The sequence below is a fragment of the Lycium ferocissimum genome, chromosome 12 (genome assembly GCF_029784015.1).
Source record: "Lycium ferocissimum isolate CSIRO_LF1 chromosome 12, AGI_CSIRO_Lferr_CH_V1, whole genome shotgun sequence".
NCBI lineage: Eukaryota > Viridiplantae > Streptophyta > Magnoliopsida > Solanales > Solanaceae > Lycium > Lycium ferocissimum.
The window spans coordinates 27,183,681-27,206,110 of NC_081353.1; the positions used below are offsets into that span (position 1 = coordinate 27,183,681).

Genomic DNA, 22,430 nt, shown 5'->3' on the forward strand with positions numbered 1-22,430 from the left:
TTCCTTGATTTATTCAGCTCCTTTTTAGTGTGGACGTTGTTGACAGTCTTATCAGTAGATTTGTTAAGTATTACTCCTACTAATTTGTCGAATATTTACAACCACTAAAGTTTATTGATTTTTTCGTACGTGTGTCTCTACGCGTTAGGTGAAACAAAAGAAACAAACTTTATCGCCGTCATGCCATTGTTATCGTACCATCGGTTTTGATATCATTTTGAGGATGTCGTACTAGTCCAAAGATACTTTCATTAATTTTTTTTTTAATATATATTTATATTTATATTTATTTATATTTATACTATTATAGAAGCATGAGTTTTATCAGGATCGTCATTATCATAGCATTTCCGCAAATAAAATGAAAAGTGAGGATAACTAATGATTCATTCTTCAACTCTTATTTTGACTCTCAACACGTGTCCATTGTGGCAGACCCTATGTCTCCTTCTTCACATTTTAGGTGTCATTATTTTTAATAGAAGCTCATATTACTGAATTCTTGCTTGAACTGTAGGCTCAGCTTATATCATTTCACGGGACCCCACTTTCCCAAACCCCCAAATACATAATCATAATTCAAACATGGATTGTTACTTTACTTAAAGAAAAAATCAGGTCTGCCGTTTCTATTTGTCTGCTTTATAATTTTGCAAAAGGAACAGGTTTGTTCTATTTTTAAATAAATTATTTATAAATTGAATTTAAAATCGTTACTACTATTACAGAAGAGTTACATTAATTTTTAAATTTTAACTATAAATTTGGATATGGAATCTTTAAGTTTTTTGAATTAGTTTACATATTTAAAAACTAAATAAAAAGTATTATAAATCACAATAATGGACAATTTAAAACATTTAAAAGTGATATGAGAAACATTGCAACTTATAATACCTTTCTTATAGTTTTCAAATATCTAAACTTTAATTTTAAAATACTAAATTAATTAATCTGATTTAGTTTCAATCTCTTGAAAACTGAAACATGACAAGAGAGAGAGGGAGAGTAGTAAATCACCACCATATTTAAATTATGTGACTATTTTTTGAAAACTGTGCAAATTAATTAAAAGAAATTCTGTTGGACTTAACCATAATAATTTATAGTTAACTTGCTTACTCTTAATTTGTGATAGACAAATTCCTTAACCATATAAAAGACAAGAGACAATTACAGATAGTTTCGTACATTAATTTACCATAGTAAGTTCATAATTTTTTCATTTCAACTATTTATGAAAGATAGGGTTGTACTTGGAATTTAGGACTATAAGAATGCTATTTGAATTAATTGAATTATAATTGTTTTCATTACTTCCATCCTAATTTATATGGCATCATTTGACTATGCACAGTTTAAGAAAGAACCGACGACTTTTGAAATGTAAAGTCCAAAACAAGTCTTAAATATTTGTGTGGACTGTAAATCATCTAATAAAATTAAGTTGCTTCTGCAAATAGAATTAATGATGACATTTAAGTTGCTTCTGCAAATAAAATTAAAGATGACATTCTTTTGTTGCGACATACTAAAAAAGAAAGTGTGCCACGTAAATTATGACACACGAAGTACTAAACTTGAAGTACTAAACTGTCTTATTTTTCATGTTGGGCCCGTGCTTGCACGGACTCGCCATCATCTACTACTTTATAGAAAAGCCATGCCATGGACAACCAAGGCCATGTTGGCAAATCTAACTTAATATAAGGGCAAATCAGTAATTGTAAGCAATGGTGAAAATGAACTCTAGAACAATCTGCATTTTTTTCTTAACTGCTACAAAAAGCATCTTGTTCCACGTGTCAGGGTTGGTGGAGTATTGCACTGCGTGTAAACTCATTTCTGCGCTTTTCCTATAGGATTAAGTTTAGTGCCATTCGTTTAAGCAAATAATATCATAAATATTAAAGTAAGCATTTTAGTTTTGTTTTCTAATTAATTTTTAAGTGCACATTGGGTCGTACAAAATTGTAATATAATAATTAAAAATGTGTAAATATTTTGAAAAGAAATTTCAAATTTGACATTTTCATATATCTAATTTAAGAAGTAAAATTTGTTAAACCTCAAGATATTTAATTATTTTTTACATAACTATTTGGTATATAGTACTTCAAGTTAAATTCAAATGATGAGATTTGTTTCTTTTTTTTTTCTTCATTTGGTGCCAGGTGTTTTTCCACGATAATTGTTCAACAGTCAACTCTTAAACATTACAATTAGAAGTAACATGTAAGATACAGTATATCTCTTAATGTCCTTAAAAGATACATAACTTTATTTACGTTTACTTAAAACACAAAAGAAGATTGCATATTTACAACTCGATTTTTTTTTTTTTTTTGAAAGGTATATGTTTAACTTATCACATTTTTTATATTACAAATGCTAATAATTGTTCGTGTCTTTTTGTCTCTTTGTGACGGCACTACATTGTCTCATTAGGTTTGTAAGTCTAGGACAAATTTAATTAACGGGAAAAGGTTTTAATTTCGTTTAATAGGAATATAACATGTAATATTAATAATTAAAATTTAATTTATACCTGAGCACAAGATGGATATAAGCGTCAATTGTCACCTAAAAAAGAAGATGTATGTATGTATGTATGTTAGTTTTAAGGGCAAAAGCAAGCCAAAATGGTGAGCGGTTGGGTATTTCTAACAAAATAGGTGAATGAAGGATATATTTAGACCTTTTAAAAAAATCAAGATACATTTTTGGCCTTTTTCCAAAGAAAGAATATGTGAAAATATGTGTTTATTGCAACTCTAACCACAAATAAACCGATCATCTTGATGCAATTTTGCATGAAAGGTTAACAAAATCTTTCTTATATAAACTGACTACAAATATGAATCTCTGATTTGAATTACTTTCAATAATTTTTTATACTCCTTTTTTTTTTTTTCTTACTTGTTAATGAAATATACAAAAAATCATTTCCAAACATGTAATCCTTAACAAATACTATATAATGTCGGACATAGCAAGATGTCACGTGTAAATTTAAAAGAAGATGAAATTAATTTGCTCAATTATAAAGGTGCTTTATGAAAAGTAAGAACCAAACATATACTCCTATAAAATAAATACTGTGTAAATACTGTGTCCATGGACGTGAACCCCAAACTCCCCCACCCACAACTCTCCAATAAAATTTACATTGGGTCCCACATAGACAAATGGAGACGTGGGTCCCATATTATTAGCTTATTTACGTTTAACTAATCTCATACCTCCTTTCTTGCTTGTACCAAAATAATTTTGCTTTCCGTTAAAATTTTAGTCAATACCTCCGACATTAATTAATTTTGTAAATCATATAATAATACTAAAATAGGATTGTTCACTAAAATTTTCAAATAGTAATTCTTCATTAAACAGAAAGTCAAATTTGTATTTGTCCATTTTAAACATTTGAAATTAATTAAGATATTTGAATAATGTAATGTTAAGTGTGAAAGATGAAGCTAGAATGGGACGATCAAGGGCAAAAAGGTAATTTCAGAGCTAACATTTTGGCAGTTTCTATTGTTATCGTGCTTGAAAGCTGTTGTACTAAAATGCTTTGTAGGTGTATGTTTTCCTCAATTGGACAAAAGACCCAGATGCCAATTACTTTTTTTCATGTGGGTCCCATTCTGTTGACACCTTGCAGCCCAAATACCTTTAAATTAATGTTATTGACTTGTTTTTTAATGAATGCGATAGAGCTAAAGACATATTCTTTTTTAATTGAAGGAATACATTTTTTTGTGCGGATTGCCCTTCTTTTGGGGTGGTCTTTAATTTTTGCCCCTCAAATTGGTGATCTTTAACTTTTGCCCTTCACCTAATATCCCGAGGTTCTGGTTTCAAACCCTAGCTCAAAAAAAAAAAAAAAAAAAATCACAACGCAGAGGTTTGGATTCGCAAGGCAGAATTTTACCTTCAAAACTCCACCTTAAGGTAGAGTTTGAAACTCTGATGCTAGGGCATATGTTGTGCAGATATGTGAGTGGTAATTCATTTTGATAGTGTTCTTCTCCAATTGGACTTACTTTTAGGGGTGGGCGTTCGGTTTTTCGATTCGGTTTTTTCAAAGTTCGGTTCGGTTTTTTGGTTTTGGTTTTTTGAAAGTGGACACCAACACCTAATTAGTTCGGTTCGGTTCGGTTTTTGAAGTTCGGCCGGGTTTCGGTTTTTTAATTCGGTTTTTTTTAGCAATTACACATCTCTCCATTTATTTCCATTTTTCCTTCTTGATTGCTTCGAGTTACGGAGGTTTACACTAGACTAAATGTTTGAAGGTTTAATGACTTTAGAATCCAACCATAGTGATCATCCACACATACAAAATATAATGTATTATACAACGTATAATAAAATCATACGAGGTATATAAAATTTTATATAGTGTATAATCAAATTATGTGAGTTATATCTAATTTATTATAATAGGTGAAATAAATTATATGAATATTATTCTATGTATAACATTTTTATTATACTATATATAATAAAAATCAACACTCAAATTATTAGTATACTTGTATTCAATATCCTTGTGTTAAATGAAAGCCAGATTTTATTTTTTATGGAACAATGAAAGAAGTTGAGAATAAGGAAGAAGTAGAAAAAGGTAAGAAAAAAACGTTGAAAACAATCTTGCGAGAATAAGGAGGAAGTATGAAATTGTATAAAAAGTAGAACAACAAATAGGTATTGGAGTTATTCACGTCGAAGGGTTTCCTTATATATAGCAATTTGATTTACTATAAAACATTCATGTAATGTTTAATAACATTTAGTTGCTAAGAGTATGTAAATTTTATAATATTATTATCTACTTATGTTTTTTTCCCAAAAAAAATTTTTATTCATGTATTAAATTTTCAAAAAAAAAAAAAAAAAAACTTCGGTTTAACCGAAAACCGAAGAACCGGTGAATCGGAATCAAACACCGAAATTGTTATTTAAAAAATCGAAAACCGAACCGAAATACCAAAAACCGAACCCTAATTAATTCGGTTCGGTCCGGTTTTTCGCTTGCCCACCCCTACTTACTTTAGGCGATTTTGCTTTGTGTCGCCTAAGTAACTTTTTGATATGTTCCCATAGGTGATGAGAATACACATTATAGAACACTCGGTAATGTTTGAGATTTTTAAGGCGAATTTTGCACGGTTAAGGCGAAAAGGCAAAATTATTAAAATTTTGCCCAAAACTCCACCCTTTGAAACTCTGCCTGAACTATGCAAAACTCTGCCTTACGAATCCAAACTCTGCCTAGCGATTTTTTTTTTTTAAATTTTTGATTGAGCAGGGATTCGAATCCAAAACCAAGAGGTTCTTGTAAAGGGCAAAAATTAAAAACCGCCAATTTAATAAGCAAAAATTAAAGACCACCCAAAATAAGGGCATTCCTGCGAATTGCCCGAGATAATATACAACATAAAATGCCAACACGGGCCAATAACATCTAGTGTGTATATATATATATATATATATATGATTAATAATTTGTTGAAAAATATATCTGTATACTAAATAGACATTTATTATCACAAAAAAGAGTAGTCTCAATTTCTTTTTTTATTTAATAATTGTGGTGGGGAGGGGGGGGGGGGGGGGAGGAGGAAGAAGGGGCCGGTAAAAAAGCAAAGAAAAATATCAAAACTTTTATAAAAAAAAAAAATTAAAGGGCGCTGGTGAAAAAGCAAATAAAAAATATCAAAACTTTTTTTAAAAAGAAAAAAAAAATGGGTGGGGAGAGGGGTGGGAGGAGGAGAAGAGGGGCTGGTGGGTTTTTTCGATTAAGTTGGGATCTTTTTGTATTTTGTAAGAGATTAAGAAGTTTGAAAAAATATATTTTGAACCCAATCTTCTTAATCCCAAATTTAATTGGGTTTTGCTTTCAAGTGATCTCCATGAGTCACCTATGATAATTTCACAACTAAAAGGTACTAATAGCTAATTTTTCTCCACATCCAATGGACTTTCTTAATGGGTTGATTTTATTAAAGCAATTAATCCAAGCAAATGATAATCACATTTGTACTTAAAATAACAGCATCTTCTCTGTCCCCTCTCTTTTCAAATACAGAGAAGAAATTAAGACAGGTAACACGTTTTTTGGGTCATAATAAAAGTTATATATAGTACTATATTAATAAAGCATGATTCACGGCGGAAAAGTGATTTATTTTTCCTTGATTTATTCAGCTCCTTTTTATTGTGGACGTTGTTTATCTACAGTCTTATCAGTAGATTTGTTAAGTATTACTCCTACTAATTTGTCGAATATTTACAACCACTAAAGTTTATTGATTTTTTTTCGTACGTGTGTCTCTGCGGGATAGGTGAAAAAAAACAAACAAACTTTAACGTCGTCATGCCATCATCCTCGTACCATCGGTTTTGATATCATTTTGAGTTTCTTCTACTAGCAGAGGCGGATTCAGAATTTAAATTCTATGGATTTAATTTTAAATTTTTTAGTATTAAACTCATTAATATATTTAAAGTTATGGGTTCATATCTACTAGATATTACAATTTTAATAATTTTTTACACATAAATTTATGCTTCATGTCAAAAGTTAGGAGTTCAATTGAACCCCCACTTATAATACTAGACACTCCCCTGTGTACTAGTCCAAAGATACTTTCATTAATTATAAATACATGATATGCACATATTTATATATGAGATTAATAATTTGTTGAAAAATATATTTGTATACTAAATAGACATTTATTATAAAAAAAGAGTAGTGGCAATTTCTTTTCTTTTTTATTTAATAATTGTGATGTTAATTTCATTTACATTATTTTGACTAATTCTACAAAATATTTGCTGTCTCTCAAACCATAAGTATTGGGTAACTCTGTTCATCAAAGCTCAAATAAATTAAAAGGAATTAACTAATATTTTTGCCTCTGTTACATTTTAAACCTAAGGCTTTATAATTCACAACTCATTTTACTGATCTTGTACTAGGTTATCTCTCTCTCTCCCTACTCCTCTATTTTTCCCATATCGAGGGCTGATTATGCATCAACAAGAAGTCAACATTTTTATGCCACAAAAAACTGAAACTGAATTCTACAATAAAAACAAACAAAAAATGAATGGTGAGATAACTTGGCGATACATGAATAGACCGGTGGGAAAAAAACACTAGCAAAGCTAAATACGTAATTGTTTTAGTTGGAAAAGACCAGTTCTCTCTATTGAGGGTATAGAAAGTAATTAGAAATTTGTTGGTCTTACCAATAGAGCACACAGTACTACTTTTATAGCTGTGTTCGTCCATGCTTCCTCACTTATTATATATACTAGCAATACATGCCCGTGCGATGCACGGGCCGAACGTGTCTATTCACTTTAATTAGTCAGTCTTTAAGGTTTGTATTTTGAAAATAACTTCTAAAAATATTCTAATTGTTATTATATATACAAAATGTATTTTATGTACCATCACTTTAGTCGTAATTAAAACACTTTGAGATGGAAAGAGCCGGACTTTTTTATCATTATCATGACAATGAAAGTTGTTTATTGATGTAAAAGAAAATTAGTAAGAATATGAGGGAAAATTAATATTTTAATTCTAAATTTTTTCTTTTAAATTCTTTAATATTTTATATGTATACCGACGGGTTGATATCCATTTCAATTAAGTAACTGTTCAGATCCAAACATAAGAACCATTTTGTTGTATATATTGGATTAAAATATTTTTATTAAATTAATTAAAAAATATATTATAATTTTTTATATTAATTGTTACAAAGAAATCAAAATTAGAAAGATATATGTTATATCATTAATCACCAAATTTTAATTAAAATGAAAATATAAAGTAATACATTTTATAAATGTAAAGAAACAATAATTAGAGACGGCAAAGGAGAGTAAATAAGTAAATTATTGACAATGAAGGAAAACGGGGATAAATGTCACTCCCTCCCTTTACTTTTACTTGTCGACGTTAACATATGAAGGAAACAAAAATTCTTCTTCTTATTTTACCCTTCACATTAATTATTCATTTTCAAATTATTTTTTGAGGCTATTGAGACTATATACCAATAAATATGGATATTATGATAAAATATATACTTTATTTATTAATTTTCAAAGAACGTGAAAAGTCAAAAGTGAACAAGTTATGTGTAGGAGCATTAAAATAACTTTTGGTACAAATTTGCATTGCTATTGTTCGTCCTCTCTTCACGTTTATAGTATTGACAAAGAAGGAAAACGGGGATAATAGAAATAGAAAAGAAGATAAATGTAGAATTGAAAATTAGACATATATTTTTAATAATGTGGCCAAGTAATATGGACGAAGGGAGTACTTCATTTTTATTAATTCTTAAAGAACATGAAAAGTCAAGTATAGTAATGTGGTCAAGTAATATGAGACGGAAGGAGTACTTCATTTATTAATTCTTAATTAACGAGAAAAGTCAAAAATGAATAAGTAAAAGTGCACGGAGGAAATAAATATGTGTCGGAGAATTAAAATAGAAGTGCACACTTATATACATGAGAAAATAATAAATATTCAATACTATGACATATATCCACGTGGGATTTATTAATTCTCAAAGAATGTGAAAAGTAAAAAATGAACAAATTAAAGTGCATGGAGGAAATAAATTTGTGTAGGAGAATTAAAATTGAACTACATATGTCTATACATGAGAAGAGAATAAATATTCAGCTAGAACACGAAAAATCAAAAGTGAACAAGTAAAAGTGCATGGAGGAAATAAATGTGTCGGAGAATTAAATTTGAAGTGCATACGTCTATACATGAGAAGGGAGTTAACTATTAAGTACTATGACACATGTCCTACGTTAATATGGACGAAGGAGTATTTCATTTTTATTAATTCTTAAAGAACGTGAAAAGTCAAGTATAGTAATGTGGCCAAGAAATATGGGACGGAAGGAGCACTTCATTTATTAATTCTTAAATAACGTGAAAAGTCAAAATGAACAAGTAAAAGTGCACGGAAGAAATAAATATGTGTCGGAGAATTAAAATAGAAGTGCACACGTGTATATATGAGAAGAGAGAATAAATATTCAATAATATGACATATATAATTTGGGATTTATCCAACTATTTTTATATCCCATGTGAAAAGTCAAGTGAACAAATTAAAGTGCATGAAGGAAATAAATTTGTGTGCACTTTAAATTTAATTCTACGATACATTTATTTCCTCCGAACTTTTAAATGTTCACTTTTGACTTTTCGTGTTCAAGTAAAAGTGCAATATTTAAATGTCTCTTCTCATGTATAGACATATAAAGTGCATACGTTAATTCATACACAAATAAATTTCCTCCATGTACTTTAATTTGTTCACTTGGGATATAAAAATAGTTGAGAATTAATAAATTATATATGTCATGGTACAAGAATTTAATGTGGGTAAAATTCGTGAAGCTGTTGGTACAAGCTTGGGGAGCAGTGTTCGTCCCCCCCAAGCCGCTTATTATATATAGGAATATATATATATATATATATATATATATGATACAGTACTATTTAAGTAACGTAAATGCACGGGGCCCAACATGATTAATTTAGTTACTCAATTTAGTTAGTCTTTATGATTTGTATATTTTGCAAAGGATACCGCGATTCTCCTTAGTGAGTCTCCATTTTTTTTTTCTTTTTGTCTTATTTTTCCCCTTAATTTCTCAATTGTTGTTAAAATTTGTCTTATTTTGGTTATGTCCGCCTCTTTTTATATTTAGTAAGTTAAATTCAAATATCCTATATGCGAAGTTTACAATCACAAGATTTAAAGGATATTTTATTATATTATACACATTTTTAATTTAGAACCACAAGATAGTCTATCTTTATTTCTTAAACTCCGTATCTGGTCAAACGTAGACAATTAAATTGAGACAGAGGGAGTATATGTCAAATGAAGGAAATGAAAGGACAATTGAGACACTGCGGACACGTGGGGACTTAAAAAGTAAACACACAAGAGGTAGTATTAATGTTAAACTTCTAAAATGTACACATGTTAGTCCTAACTTAGAGTACAATTTCAGTTATTTTTGGTACAACTTATTGTTGCTGTGTTCGTCCTCTTAGGCATTTGTTGTTAAAAAAAAAATTGCCTTATTTTGGTTATGTCCGCCTCTTTTTATATTTAGTAAGTTGATAATTCAAATATCCTATATGTTAGGTTTATAATCACAAGATTCAAAGGATATTTTATTATATTATACACATTTTTAATTTAAAACCACAAGATTTGAAAGTCTATCTGTATTTCTTAAACTCATGTCTAGTCAAACGTCGACACTTAAATTGAGACAGAGGGAGTATATGCGAAATGAAGGAAATGAAAGGACAATTAAGATACCGCGGACCTGTGGGGACGTAAAAAGTAAACACACAAGAGGTAGAATTAATGTTCAACTTCTGAAATGTACACAAGTTAGTCCCTGCTTAGAGCACAATTGCGGTTGCTTTTTGTAGAACTTATTGTTGCTGTGTTTGTCCACCTTGACGTTTATATATAAGAAGAAGAAAAAATATAGAATAGAAAAATAGACATATATTTTTAGTAATGTGGCCAAGTAATATGGGACGAAGGGAGTACTTCATTTATTAATTTTTAAAGAACGTGAAAAGTCAAGTATAGTAATGTGGCCAAGTAATATGGGATGAAGGGAGTACTTCATTTATTAGTTCTTAAAGAACGTGAAAAGTCAAGTTATGTGGCCAAGTAATATGGGACGGAGGGAGTACTTCATTTATTAATTCTTAAATAACGTGAAAAGTCAAAAGTGAACAAGTAAAAGTGCACGGAGAAAATAAATATGTGTCGGAGAATTAAAATTGAAGTGCATACATGTATACATAAGAAGAAAATAAATATTCCGCAAGAACGTGAAAAATCAAAAGTGAACAAGTAAAAGTGCACAGAGGAAATTAATGTGTCGGAGAATTAAAATTGAAGTGCATAGGTGTATAAATGAGAAGAGACTAAATATTCAGTACTATGACATATATCCACATGGGATTTATTAATTCTTAAAGAACGTGAAAAGTCAAAAGTGAACAAGTAAAAGTGCACGGAGGAAATAAATTTGTGTAGGAGAATTAAAATTGAACTGCATACGTCTATACGTAGAAGAGAATAAATATTCAGCAAGAACGTGTAAAGTCAAAAGTGAACAAATAAAAGTGCGCGGAGGAAATAAATGTGTCGGATAATTAAAATTGAAGTGCATATGTCTATACATGAGAAGAGAATAAATATTAAGTACTATGACATATGTCTACGTGGGATAAAAAGAATAGTTGGCTAAAGTTTACAAGCATTCATTACATGTACAATTTGTAAAGCTTTTGGTACAAGTATTTGATGCTGTGTTAGTCCTCCTTAGAGGCTTAGATATAATAGAAATATTTTTTTTTTTAATTATTGGCTTAATACACGGACAACGCCTCAAACTTGTCCGTAAATTTCATTTAGACACTCGAGCTACTGTTTGTTCCAATTGAGTACCTGAACACATGATAAAGTGTTCCTATTAAATACTTTCGGTTCAAAATTTAAAAATAATTTTTGTACATGATCTCAAATGTCACTATATGATAAGTTAACCATTTAAACTATGTCATCTCCTTTAATTATACAACACATTATCTTTAATTGGAACATGCATGAGGTTTTATGATTTATTCAGACTAATTCATATTAAATGGTTAATTTATCTACGTAATGGGCATTTGAGATCTGCGAAAAAAATTAAAATTTAAAGTAAGAATGCCAAATATGAACATTTTATCATGCGTTTAGGTGCCAAAATAGAACTTGCTGGCAAGTTTGATGGGCTATATACTTATTAACAAGTGACATCGTATGCCAATTTACCAAAAAAAAAAAGATCTTTTTGGGACAACCTGTTAATCATCTCATAAAGTTAAATTGTTTCTAAATATAGAAATAGGACAATCTTTTTGGGACAGATTAAAAAGAAAAGAAGGACAATCTTTTCGGGACAGAAGGAATATAAAGAATGGAAAAAGGAATCAAATATCCAGTAACCATTATCATCCTACAATCTTTCCAAACAGTATCCCATCACAAACCCTTCATCCTATATATATTCCTTTCAACATTTCCTTGCCTTATTTTCTTTATCTGAAACCTCAACCCTCTCAAATGCTAATATAACTTAAGAATATCCCATGGCTGCTGCTCCTCAACAACCAACTTTATCTGAAACCATAACCACCAACTCGACATCGGAAAACAATGTTACGATCAAGGAAAAGATCTACACAAGACTCCGTCTGGCTACGAAAGCTGACCTTCACCATATATACCAACTGATTTACCAAAACCATGCATACCATAACGACGCTCATCTCTATAAAGCCACTGAATCCTCCTTAGGGAACTTACTCTTTAAAGAAAACCCTCTTCCCTTGTACTACGGGCCAACCATACTTGTACTCGAAGTCTCACCAACTCCTTTTACCGAATCCAAGCATACCACGGACCAAGGGTTCAAGCCCGTCCTTACAAAGTTCGACCTTAAATTCCCCGTCGTTGAAGGACAGGCGGAGGAATTCAGGTCCAAATATGATGACGGCAACGATAAACATGATGTTTTTATGGCGGGATATGCTTTCTTTTACGCTAATTATTCGTGCTTCTATGATAAACCTGGGTTCCATGTCGAGGATCTTTACTTCAGGGAGAGTTATCGTAAGTTGGGAATGGGAAGACTGTTGTTTGGTACTGTTGTGTCCATTGCTGCTAACAACGGGTTCGTTTCGGTGGAGGCAATAAGTGCAGCTTGGAATAAGATGGTAAATGATTTATACATAGACATGGGAGTTGAAATGTTTGATGAGTGTAGATATGCGAGGTTGTGCGGTGAAGCGCTTCAAAAGTATGCTGATAAGGAGAAAAGTGATGGAGGGGGTTGTTAGTTTTTTTTAATTCTTTTATTACCTTAAATTCCAATAAATTTCTTCTTATTTACTTCTGTAAAAGAAGAGTGTTCAGTGTGTATTGTATTGTGTTTTATTTAAAATTTATCCTATCTATACATGAATTTAAATATATTGATTTGTTGTCGATACTTTTCTTTCTTTAAAATTTTCGTCATGGCTTTTTTGCTCTTGTATTTTTCAAACATGTTCACTATCATGCTAATTTTTGTTTATCATTAAATATTTTCACGTTTTCTTTTTCAATTTAATATAGACGTCGCTAAGCATTAATATTATTTTACCTTTGGACTTCAAGCTAGAACTTACAATTGTAAATATAGCTTTCATAAGATTACATCTGTCATCTCTTTTTAATTTAATTAACATATAAATTGTATTTTTAATTTTTAACTTTAGATAAGTAGCAAAGTAGCTTCAAGATAGGTTTAGATTATAAGATTTCCCAACTTATTTAATTATGACTTTATTGATCTAGAATTATTAGCTAGGTAATATTCTCTATTAATTGTTCATGCTTTCTCTTTTTGTGCCCATGATCTAGAATTTCATAAAATTTAAATTAATTGAACTCCATAAAATTGCATAGAATTTCAAAAGAGAAATTTAACTATTAATAAATCGTCAGAAACCTGTTCCATAGCAAATGTGTCTGCTCTAATGGCTGACTAAGGCATGAAGTTTAGATATGGGAGGTTTTTTTTTTCTTGGAAATCACCCATTGTATGAACGGTGCACTAGTTATTGAAGAATGGGATATAACTTTATTTACTTGGGTATATTTGAAGAAAAAATCAATTGTAAATTTTGAAATCCATGCTTAATTATTGAGTAATTCAGTATAACTTTTGAGTAGAGAAATATTCATTTATATTTATTATTAACGTGTAAGTTTAATTGTCTCCTTCAATAGAGGGATCTGCTTTAAGAAAATAATATTTTTTTAAAGGTATCTAATGTTTTATTCAAGGTATAGTTATAAATGTTATCAAATTATTTCTTATTTAAAATATCTAATTCCCAAAATTATATTCTTGTTTTTCTTTTAAAGAAAAAAACATACATTGTATGAACAGTCTATTAATCATTGAAAGAATGGACATAATTTTATTCACTTGGTTATATTTGAAGAAATATATAGAAAGATAGAAATTAGAATTTTTGATCTATCCTTACAATTCTTGAAACAAAATTAAAATAGAGAAAATAAATATCTTAGATATTGATTTGTTGAAGGGTATTAAAGATTTATTGAAGGGAATTGGGAGATGGCATTGTACCTCATCGAATATTTAAGCATTAAAATTTGCCTTATAAAGCTTCCGCCTAAAGTTACCTGTCTTCAACGAATTAAATTAGGCAACCAAATATCTTTCTAATCTATACTATATTAAAAGTGTGAAGGGCCTTAGAAATGTTGATGAACTTTTTGCCTTTCATTAAAAGACTCCGTAATAGACAAAATAATAATTTCACTATTTTTATCTAATTTATTACACTAAATAATTTAATAATATATTTTTGGCAAAAGAATACAAGAAGTCACATTAGGATTCCATTACCGTAAAATTTTAATAATAGAAGTATGTAAGTTACCATAAACTTTAGGACTAAATTGAACCTCACGTCGAAATTAAGTTACCACAAACTTTGGGACTTTGTATTTTTTTCTCTCTCCAAAATTATCAACTAAAAAGGTAAGTTTTTTTAAAAATAATTGCACCTCACGTGGAAATTCCATAAACTTTAGGACTTCTATTTCCATAAAAAATTTGTTGTCAACTTTGTTTAGAAGACATGACTTCTAACGTGAACTAAATATTTTATTATCTTTTTATATTAAATTTTAAAAATAAAGTTGTTACTGCACACTATATCTTCATATTTTGGTGTTAAATAAAATTCTACTACACTATGTTTTTATAAAATTCGGGGATAAGGTCCAGTTTTTTCCGGAAGGAATTAGAAAAAACGTGCTACACCCATGAAAGAAAATGAAGCAATAAACGATGATAGTAGTAAGCGATTGGTAGCTCAGTACTCAAGTAGGGTCGAGGAAACAGAAATAGTATATACTAAACATCCAATATTGATACTGGAAAACATGATATGAACAGCTATAAAAGAATTGTAGCAAAGGGAAAAAAACCCTTCTTAAAACCGTGTTCGATAACCTTTTCTTTTGAGATATCTTTTATCTAATTTATTACACTAAATAATTAAATAATACTATATCAAAAGTACAATAAGTCACATTAGGATTCCATTACCGTAAGATTTTAATAATAGAAGTATTTAAGTTACCATAAACTTTAGGACTAAATTGAACCTCACGTGGAAATTAAGTTACCATAAACTAAGTTTTTGTTAAAATAATTGCACCTCACGTGGAAATTACCATAAGCTTTAGGACTTCTGTTTCCATAAAAATTTGTTGCCAACTTTTTTTAGAAGACATGACTTCTAACGTGAACTAGGGTCATAAATATTTTATTATTTTTTTATATTAAATTTTAAAAGTAAAGTTGTTATTGCACACTATGATTTCATATTTTGGTCAAATAAAATTATGCAACACTATATTTTTATATTTTGGTGTCAAATAAAATTTTACTAGGGCTAGAAAAGTGCATATGTACAGCTATAAAAGAATTTTAGCAATGGGAAAAAAAACCTTCTTAAAACCATGTTCGATAATCTTTTCTTTTGAGATTGTGCTCGTTTTCAATTATACAATATTTTATAATTTACATACGTTATACATGTACATGATTGATAGATGTTTGATTAATGGCCTGATTATTTTCTTATTTTATCATAGATTGGTTGATTGACACGGCAAATTTTATTACTTCGTCCTGCTGATTTCTTATACTTGCTTCCTAGCTCGAAGGCAAAAAGTGGTTAGAGTTTTCTGTTTTGTATGATTAATGATCTGATTATTTTCTTATTTTATCATAGATTGGTTGATTGACACCACAAATTCAATTGCTTCGTCCTGCTGATTTCATCTACTTGCTTCCTAGCTCGAAGGCAAAAAGAAGTTAGAAAACTATTAAAAGTACAAAGCCCTTAGAAAAATGTCGTTCGCTACCTTAAACTAAATTTTAATTTAACTATTTTTCTTATATTTAGTGATTTAAAATCAGCTAAAATTTTGATTTTATATTTTTGATTTCAACAGAAACTTTCATCGCACATCATAGGGTCTCAACCGGAGTTCAAGAACAGTTTGCATTAAGCCAAGTAAGAGAACTTTTACGTCCACGTCTGGTGATTTCTTGCTACTTCCAAGAAGTTTTTATTGCATATTTTCTTTAAATTTTTGATTTATTTATTTCAAAGTTTGGCTTTGCAAGAGGGTCTATGTTGAAACGATGAGGTCAGAAAATTCACTATGTTGACAGAAAGTTCTCCATTACATAATAGGCTATTGTTTAGGTTTTGTTCATAAAAAGTATTTATTTTAAGAATTAGAATGTATTGCTCATTATTTCTTTTTCAATTGCTTTGTGCCTGAGGCGAAGGGATTGGATCCCCTCCATTACTATTTAGTCATTAATCTTTAGTAGAGTGTTTGATATGTGCCATGTGGACAACAGCTAAATCGATAGTTTCAAATTATTTTATTATTCAACATAACTTTTTTTTTTAGCGAAAATGATTTTCTAAATTTCATGTCATTGAAGTTACCGTTTTTCATAAATCACATAAGGGATGGGATTAAGAATTTTATGAAAATAATATATTTTCAATTAGGAAGGAAGAATTTAATTTTTGGGAACTAAAAATAAATAACATGCCACTCAGAGGATTTAAGCTTTAAAGTATCATCAGGAAAGTCGAGATGCATATGCTGGACGATTTGAAATAACAGAAAACAACATTAGTTTATATGTTGATTGAATTATTTGCACTTCATTAGAAGACATTACAATGGACAAAATTATTATTTACTATTAGTCCTTTCAAAATTAAAATATTTAATTATCTCCTATTATTTAGGACTTCAAAACCAACTAAAATTTGGTCATTGAATCCTATATAATAGACTATTCAAATTAGTCTAGAATTCGTTTACCAGAACAACGTTAATACACAATTCAACTCTATTGTGGGATTCGATGGGAAAATGAAGAGAAATGACTATTTTTCCGATTGAGCCAAATGACAGTTCTGGAGTGGAATTGCTGAAACCAAATAGGGACCTAGCGCCAGAGAGAGCTAAGGAATTTGAGAAAATATTCAAAGGTAAGGTTTTGGTACAATGCAAAAATAAAAAAGTACAATAAAAAAAGGCATTTTAAGCAATTTAGCTACTAGCAATTTAGCGATGGATAAACGGCGAAATTTGAATTTAAGCCGACTTTTTTTCCAAATAGTGTTTGTTGTCAAATTAGGTTCACGCTTTTGTCACGCGCAAAGCGCGTACGCTGAGACTAGTAAATAAATATATAAGGGTAGGGGGTTTAACCAATTGATAAAGACAGGGGGGTTGCTGCAGGGCACTGGGTAGCTTAGGTATGGTTTGGGTGTTTGTACATTCTTTAACAGATTAGTATTGGTAAACAAAAAAACATTAAAATAGGTAAAAATGAAATTCCAAACAAAAATGTTGTAGACCAGAAAATACATTTAATATGGAGAAAAACAAGACAAAATAGAATGGAAAAACATTGTAGACAAGAAATAAATTAAATAGAATAATTAAAATGATTAATATTTCTTTCGCAATTCTCATGCGGAATTGTTTGCCAAAAAAGTCACAAGAAAATTCCTTTATTTCACAAATTTTTACCAAAAATTACTTGCGAATTTTTAGTATTTCATGAGAAAAAATCCGTAGGTAATTTACATGCGGAGTTAAAATCCCCAAGTAAGTTACCTGGGGAATTTTAAATCAGCAGGTAATAATTACACACGAGCTTTTTTCCAACGGATTTTTATTGGCAGGAAAATCCGCATGAAATTTCTTTACGTGCAAATTTTGCTTCAAAAATCCCAAGAAAATCCCCATGTAATTCTAGTTTTTCTACTAGTTAATAGCATTTTTGGCCCTCTTCCGCCTTGTGAATCATAAACAAAATTTAATTCATGCCATCTACTATCCATATTAGTTGTTTTATTAACATTTTTGCCCACCCATTAAGAAAAGATATTTAATTGTCTCAATCACAAGAATATTTATCTAAACTACCATATTTATCTCCTTAATTGTCTCCCTTACCCACATCGGGGGTGTTTACACCAAATCAATGGATGTATCACATGTTTCCTAAGATATACAATTAGCACTTAATCACAATTAGTTGAGGTATACATTCATTTCATTAAGTGGGCGTTTGGCCATAAAAATTATTCACTTTTTTCCGGAATTTTTTTTCACTTTTTTTACTTTTAGCGTTTGGCCATAAAAATTATTCACTTTTTTCTGGAGTTGTATTCCGGAATACTGAAAACAAGAAAAACTTGTTTTTCAAAAAATTTCAACATTTTCCACTTTTTTACACTACATTTCACCAAAAACTACAATTTCAAAAACTATGGCCAAACACAACTCCAACTTCAAAAATTCCAAAAAAAGTGAAAAAGTTTTTGGTATTTATGGCCAAACGGGCCCTAAATCACTTAACCATGGTAAATTGCATTTGTTTGGTGTAAACAGGGGCGGATCTATGTAGGACTGTGGGGGTGCCACGCCACCTAGACACCTTGGTTGAAACTCTGTGTATATATATATATATATAGGTGCCAGTGGTGAAGCGCTAGGTTCTCCTCCCCAGGGACGCTGGTTCGATTCTTGCTGCTACAATTTTTAAAACTTTTTTAGTATACACAAATTCTTACTGCAGTCTGTATGGTGCGTAACAAAATCAAGCATGTATACGAGTGGAATATTAAATGAACAAGTCTTTATTTAATTTTCTCTGGATTTGTACCGTTTTTCTTCCTTTTTATTTTAAGCATAAAATATCATTAAATGGTTTCTTCTCCCAACAAACCCTTTCTCTTCTCCCAAATTTTCTCTTTCTCTCTTCGTCAAAATTTTAATAATCTTTTCTTGCTATCCCAGCTTCTCTTCCGTTGCTGGTCTTACATTTAATGTTACATGTTTTTATTTTTATTTGGCTATGTAAATCGAAAAGACACAACTCGAACCACAACCCATAGTTGATCCAATCGATCAAATGCTTACTCTATTTGGACTAGAGGTGCGCAAAAATCGGTTTAACCGATAAACCAAACCAATAAAAACACTATTGGTTTATCGATATCGGGTTATTGGGTTAACGGTTTGTAAACGGTTTTGTAAATTTTTTTATTGGGTTATCGGTTCGGTTTCCGGTTTTAAGGATTTAGTTAATGGTTAAACCGATAACCAATAAGCTTATATTGATTTACGTTTTTATCACTAATTACATATTAGTGGCTTTAACTTTTAATTTTTAAATACAAACCTATTTCTAAATTACTTATTCTAGACACGCTCATTCACTCAAAGTCTCAATTCTCATAAGAAACTAGGACTTGCGATGCCTCTTTATCTATGCCTCTCTCCCTCACTTCTCAAATGAACAAATGGGTTTGACCTTGTTTTATTTTTGAAAGATTGCTACAGTGCATTTTATAGGTTTTGTCTTGTAATTTGTATAGACTTTATGCATGAAGGTATTATATAAGAACATATGAAAATAAGAGAAATCAAAAAAAATAAAGCGGAGCATTTTCTTATCGGTTAAACCGAAAACCAAACTTAAGGCCTAAAAATCGATAAACCAAAAATCGATAACGAGTATCTTATCGGTTTGGTTTTTGTTTAACATATTTACAAATCGAAAACTGATAAATAGAATCAATAATTCCCATAATCGAACTGTACCGATCGATAAGCACCCCTAATTTGGACCATGTAATTGCAATACGGCTACCTTTACAGTAGAGTGGAGAATCTCTAAATTCTAGATCAACACTCGGTGTAGGTAAGTATATTTACCATTCCACTAACTAGGAAGAGCAAATTTGAAAAAAACGTAATGGAGTAAGTTACTTCTTAGTTTTTTTAAACGATTATTTTAGAATAAATTTAATTTACTAAAACAATTAATATTTAGACCCTCTCAACTTTCTTTCTTTCTTTCTTTCTTTCTTTCTTTCGTTCTTTCTTTCTTTTTGTTTTCTCATTTTTCTTGTAGCGCAAGCATATGCTTCACTTTCCGTAACATGTACACACATGGCAACCACCAAACTACAATTTTTGGGTCAATCTTTTTCTCTATACGCAAAATGTCAAGGAAAATAAATAAATAAATAATAACAATAAGTACAATAATAGGAGTAATAGATAAAAAAAATACGCGTTAAATCTTTCATCAAACTTTCTCAAGCATGAATTGAAGTAATTCCACAAGACAACCCACCACACACTTACATCTGGTCCCATATAAAACTGTGACAGATAACATAAGTAATTCAACTCTGAAAGGCATTGGACAAAGTATAAATGTTAAATAATAATAACAATAATTACATATGTCGGACGCATATACGTAGATTCGAATATGCTACACACCATTTAATGAATATATTTCAATTTATCCGATCTTCTGCAGTACTGGCTGGTCATCATCTACCATTCCTAGTTCTTAATAGCAGTTGAAATGTGAACAACCGTTTGGTTCTATGAAAGAACTTTACCGGACATGATGTTTACAACAAATCATATCAGTGGTGTCCTCTCGAATTGTTCGGATCCCTCGAGTGAATCGAAAGTGGAATTTATATTATTAATTCACCCGTATCGCCCCGTCTATATATTCTCCTGAGGAGGAATTTAGTTTCAAATCCATTTGAACAGAAGGAGTAGGCCAATCTAATTTGCTTTGGATGATCAACGTCTCAGGGGATCCGATGAAATTATATATGACTAGAGTTTCAAATATTTATGCTTAGTTCAAGTAATTAACAATGACTAACCTTCAATTGTATGTGCACGAAATTCAGGCAAAAACAACTGAATTTAGCTAGACGTAACTAAAATATTTCGAGTTGTGAACCAACTAAATTTCAAAAACTCTATTACCAAAACCAAGCCTTGAATTAACTAAATCTAATCTGAATTAAAATAATCTAAGAATTTATTTCAGGACCCCTTTACAACAAGAAGTACATACATACATACATACATACACAAGTAAACATAAAATTAATCCACCAAAATTACCAAAAATTTTCAAAAAAACCATACCTATACACCAATTATTTTCTTTACTCTTCATGTTCCTGTTTGGACAAATAATTTCAAGGTGAAGAACCCCACAAAACCTCAGCAACAATGGTGGCAGCTTCAGTATCAGTATCACAGGCATCTCTAATCTTCTTCAATATCTCCTGTTTAAATCCCCTTTTTTCCCTTTGCCTTAATCCTTCTCCTACTTCTAATTGCACTGTGAATCTCGCTACACAACTCGCTAATGGATGCCTCTCCAAATATCTCTTTTGTCCATAGCCCCTTTTCTTCTTCACACCTATTGTGAACGAAATAATTAGGGCGTCATGCGGCAGTTAACAATTACAAACGGTTAACGATGATAAACCAGACAACAAGAAAATATACTAAGGATGCTTAATACCTTAATAGGATTTCTTCAATTCACTTATGTAGAAGAAATAGAATAAAGGCTTGTAACTAGAAGGGTATATGTGTACTTTCACTATGTCATTAAGTGAGTTAATGGTGTCACAAAGTTAGTTAGTTAGTTACACATTTTACATACTTGTATATATATTCCTGTATACACAATATACAAGGCAGTTGAATAAAATTGAAGTGAGAATATTTCTCTCTCTACAACTCAATCTCCCTTCTTCTTCTACCTACTTCTAAATTCTGTAACCTAATGTGTTTTGCCCATAAAATCACATGGTATCAGAGGCTACACAACATAATAAGCTGCTATGTTGATTCAATTTTCAAATTGTATCCGCATAAACTCGAAAAATCTGAGAAGCTTTGAAATTCCTGTCAATGGCGGTTGAAGATTCAAGGAACAACAATGGAGGTTCGATCAATAACACAGGCAATAATGGCGATAGCATCACGCAAGCAGGTCAAGAAATTGACTATAATCATCCTCTATTTTTATCTCCTGCTGATCAAAGTGGTATACAACTTATCTCTTTTCAATTAACTGGTGTTGAAAATTTCACTATATGGTTTAATTCAATGCGTCTTGCATTATTGGGAAGAAATAAAATAGGTCTAGTTGATGGATCGTGTAGTAAAGATAAATATCCTGAATCTATGTGGAATAGGTGGGAAAGAGTTAATGCTATAGTTCTTTCTTGGATTCTAAGTGCTGTAAAAAAAGGAATGCTAGATGGATTAATGTATGCAACTAAGGCTCAAGCTGTGTGGGAAGATTTGTTT

At 30.4% G+C, this 22,430-nt stretch overlaps 1 protein-coding gene across 1 annotated transcript; it reads left to right on the forward strand.

The window, feature by feature from the left end:
• Positions 1-12,170: 12,170 nt before the first annotated feature.
• Positions 12,171-13,134, forward strand: LOC132040478 (tyramine N-feruloyltransferase 4/11-like). Its single transcript, XM_059431125.1, has one exon. It carries the CDS (start codon positions 12,233-12,235, stop codon positions 12,980-12,982), a length of 750 nt encoding a protein of 249 aa, XP_059287108.1. The 5' UTR covers positions 12,171-12,232; the 3' UTR covers positions 12,983-13,134.
• Positions 13,135-22,430: the final 9,296 nt, after the last annotated feature.

Coding starts and splice junctions, on each gene's coding strand:
- LOC132040478 (XM_059431125.1), top strand. CDS start 12,233: ATGGCTGCTGCTCCTCAACAACCAACTTTATCTGAAACCATAACCACC.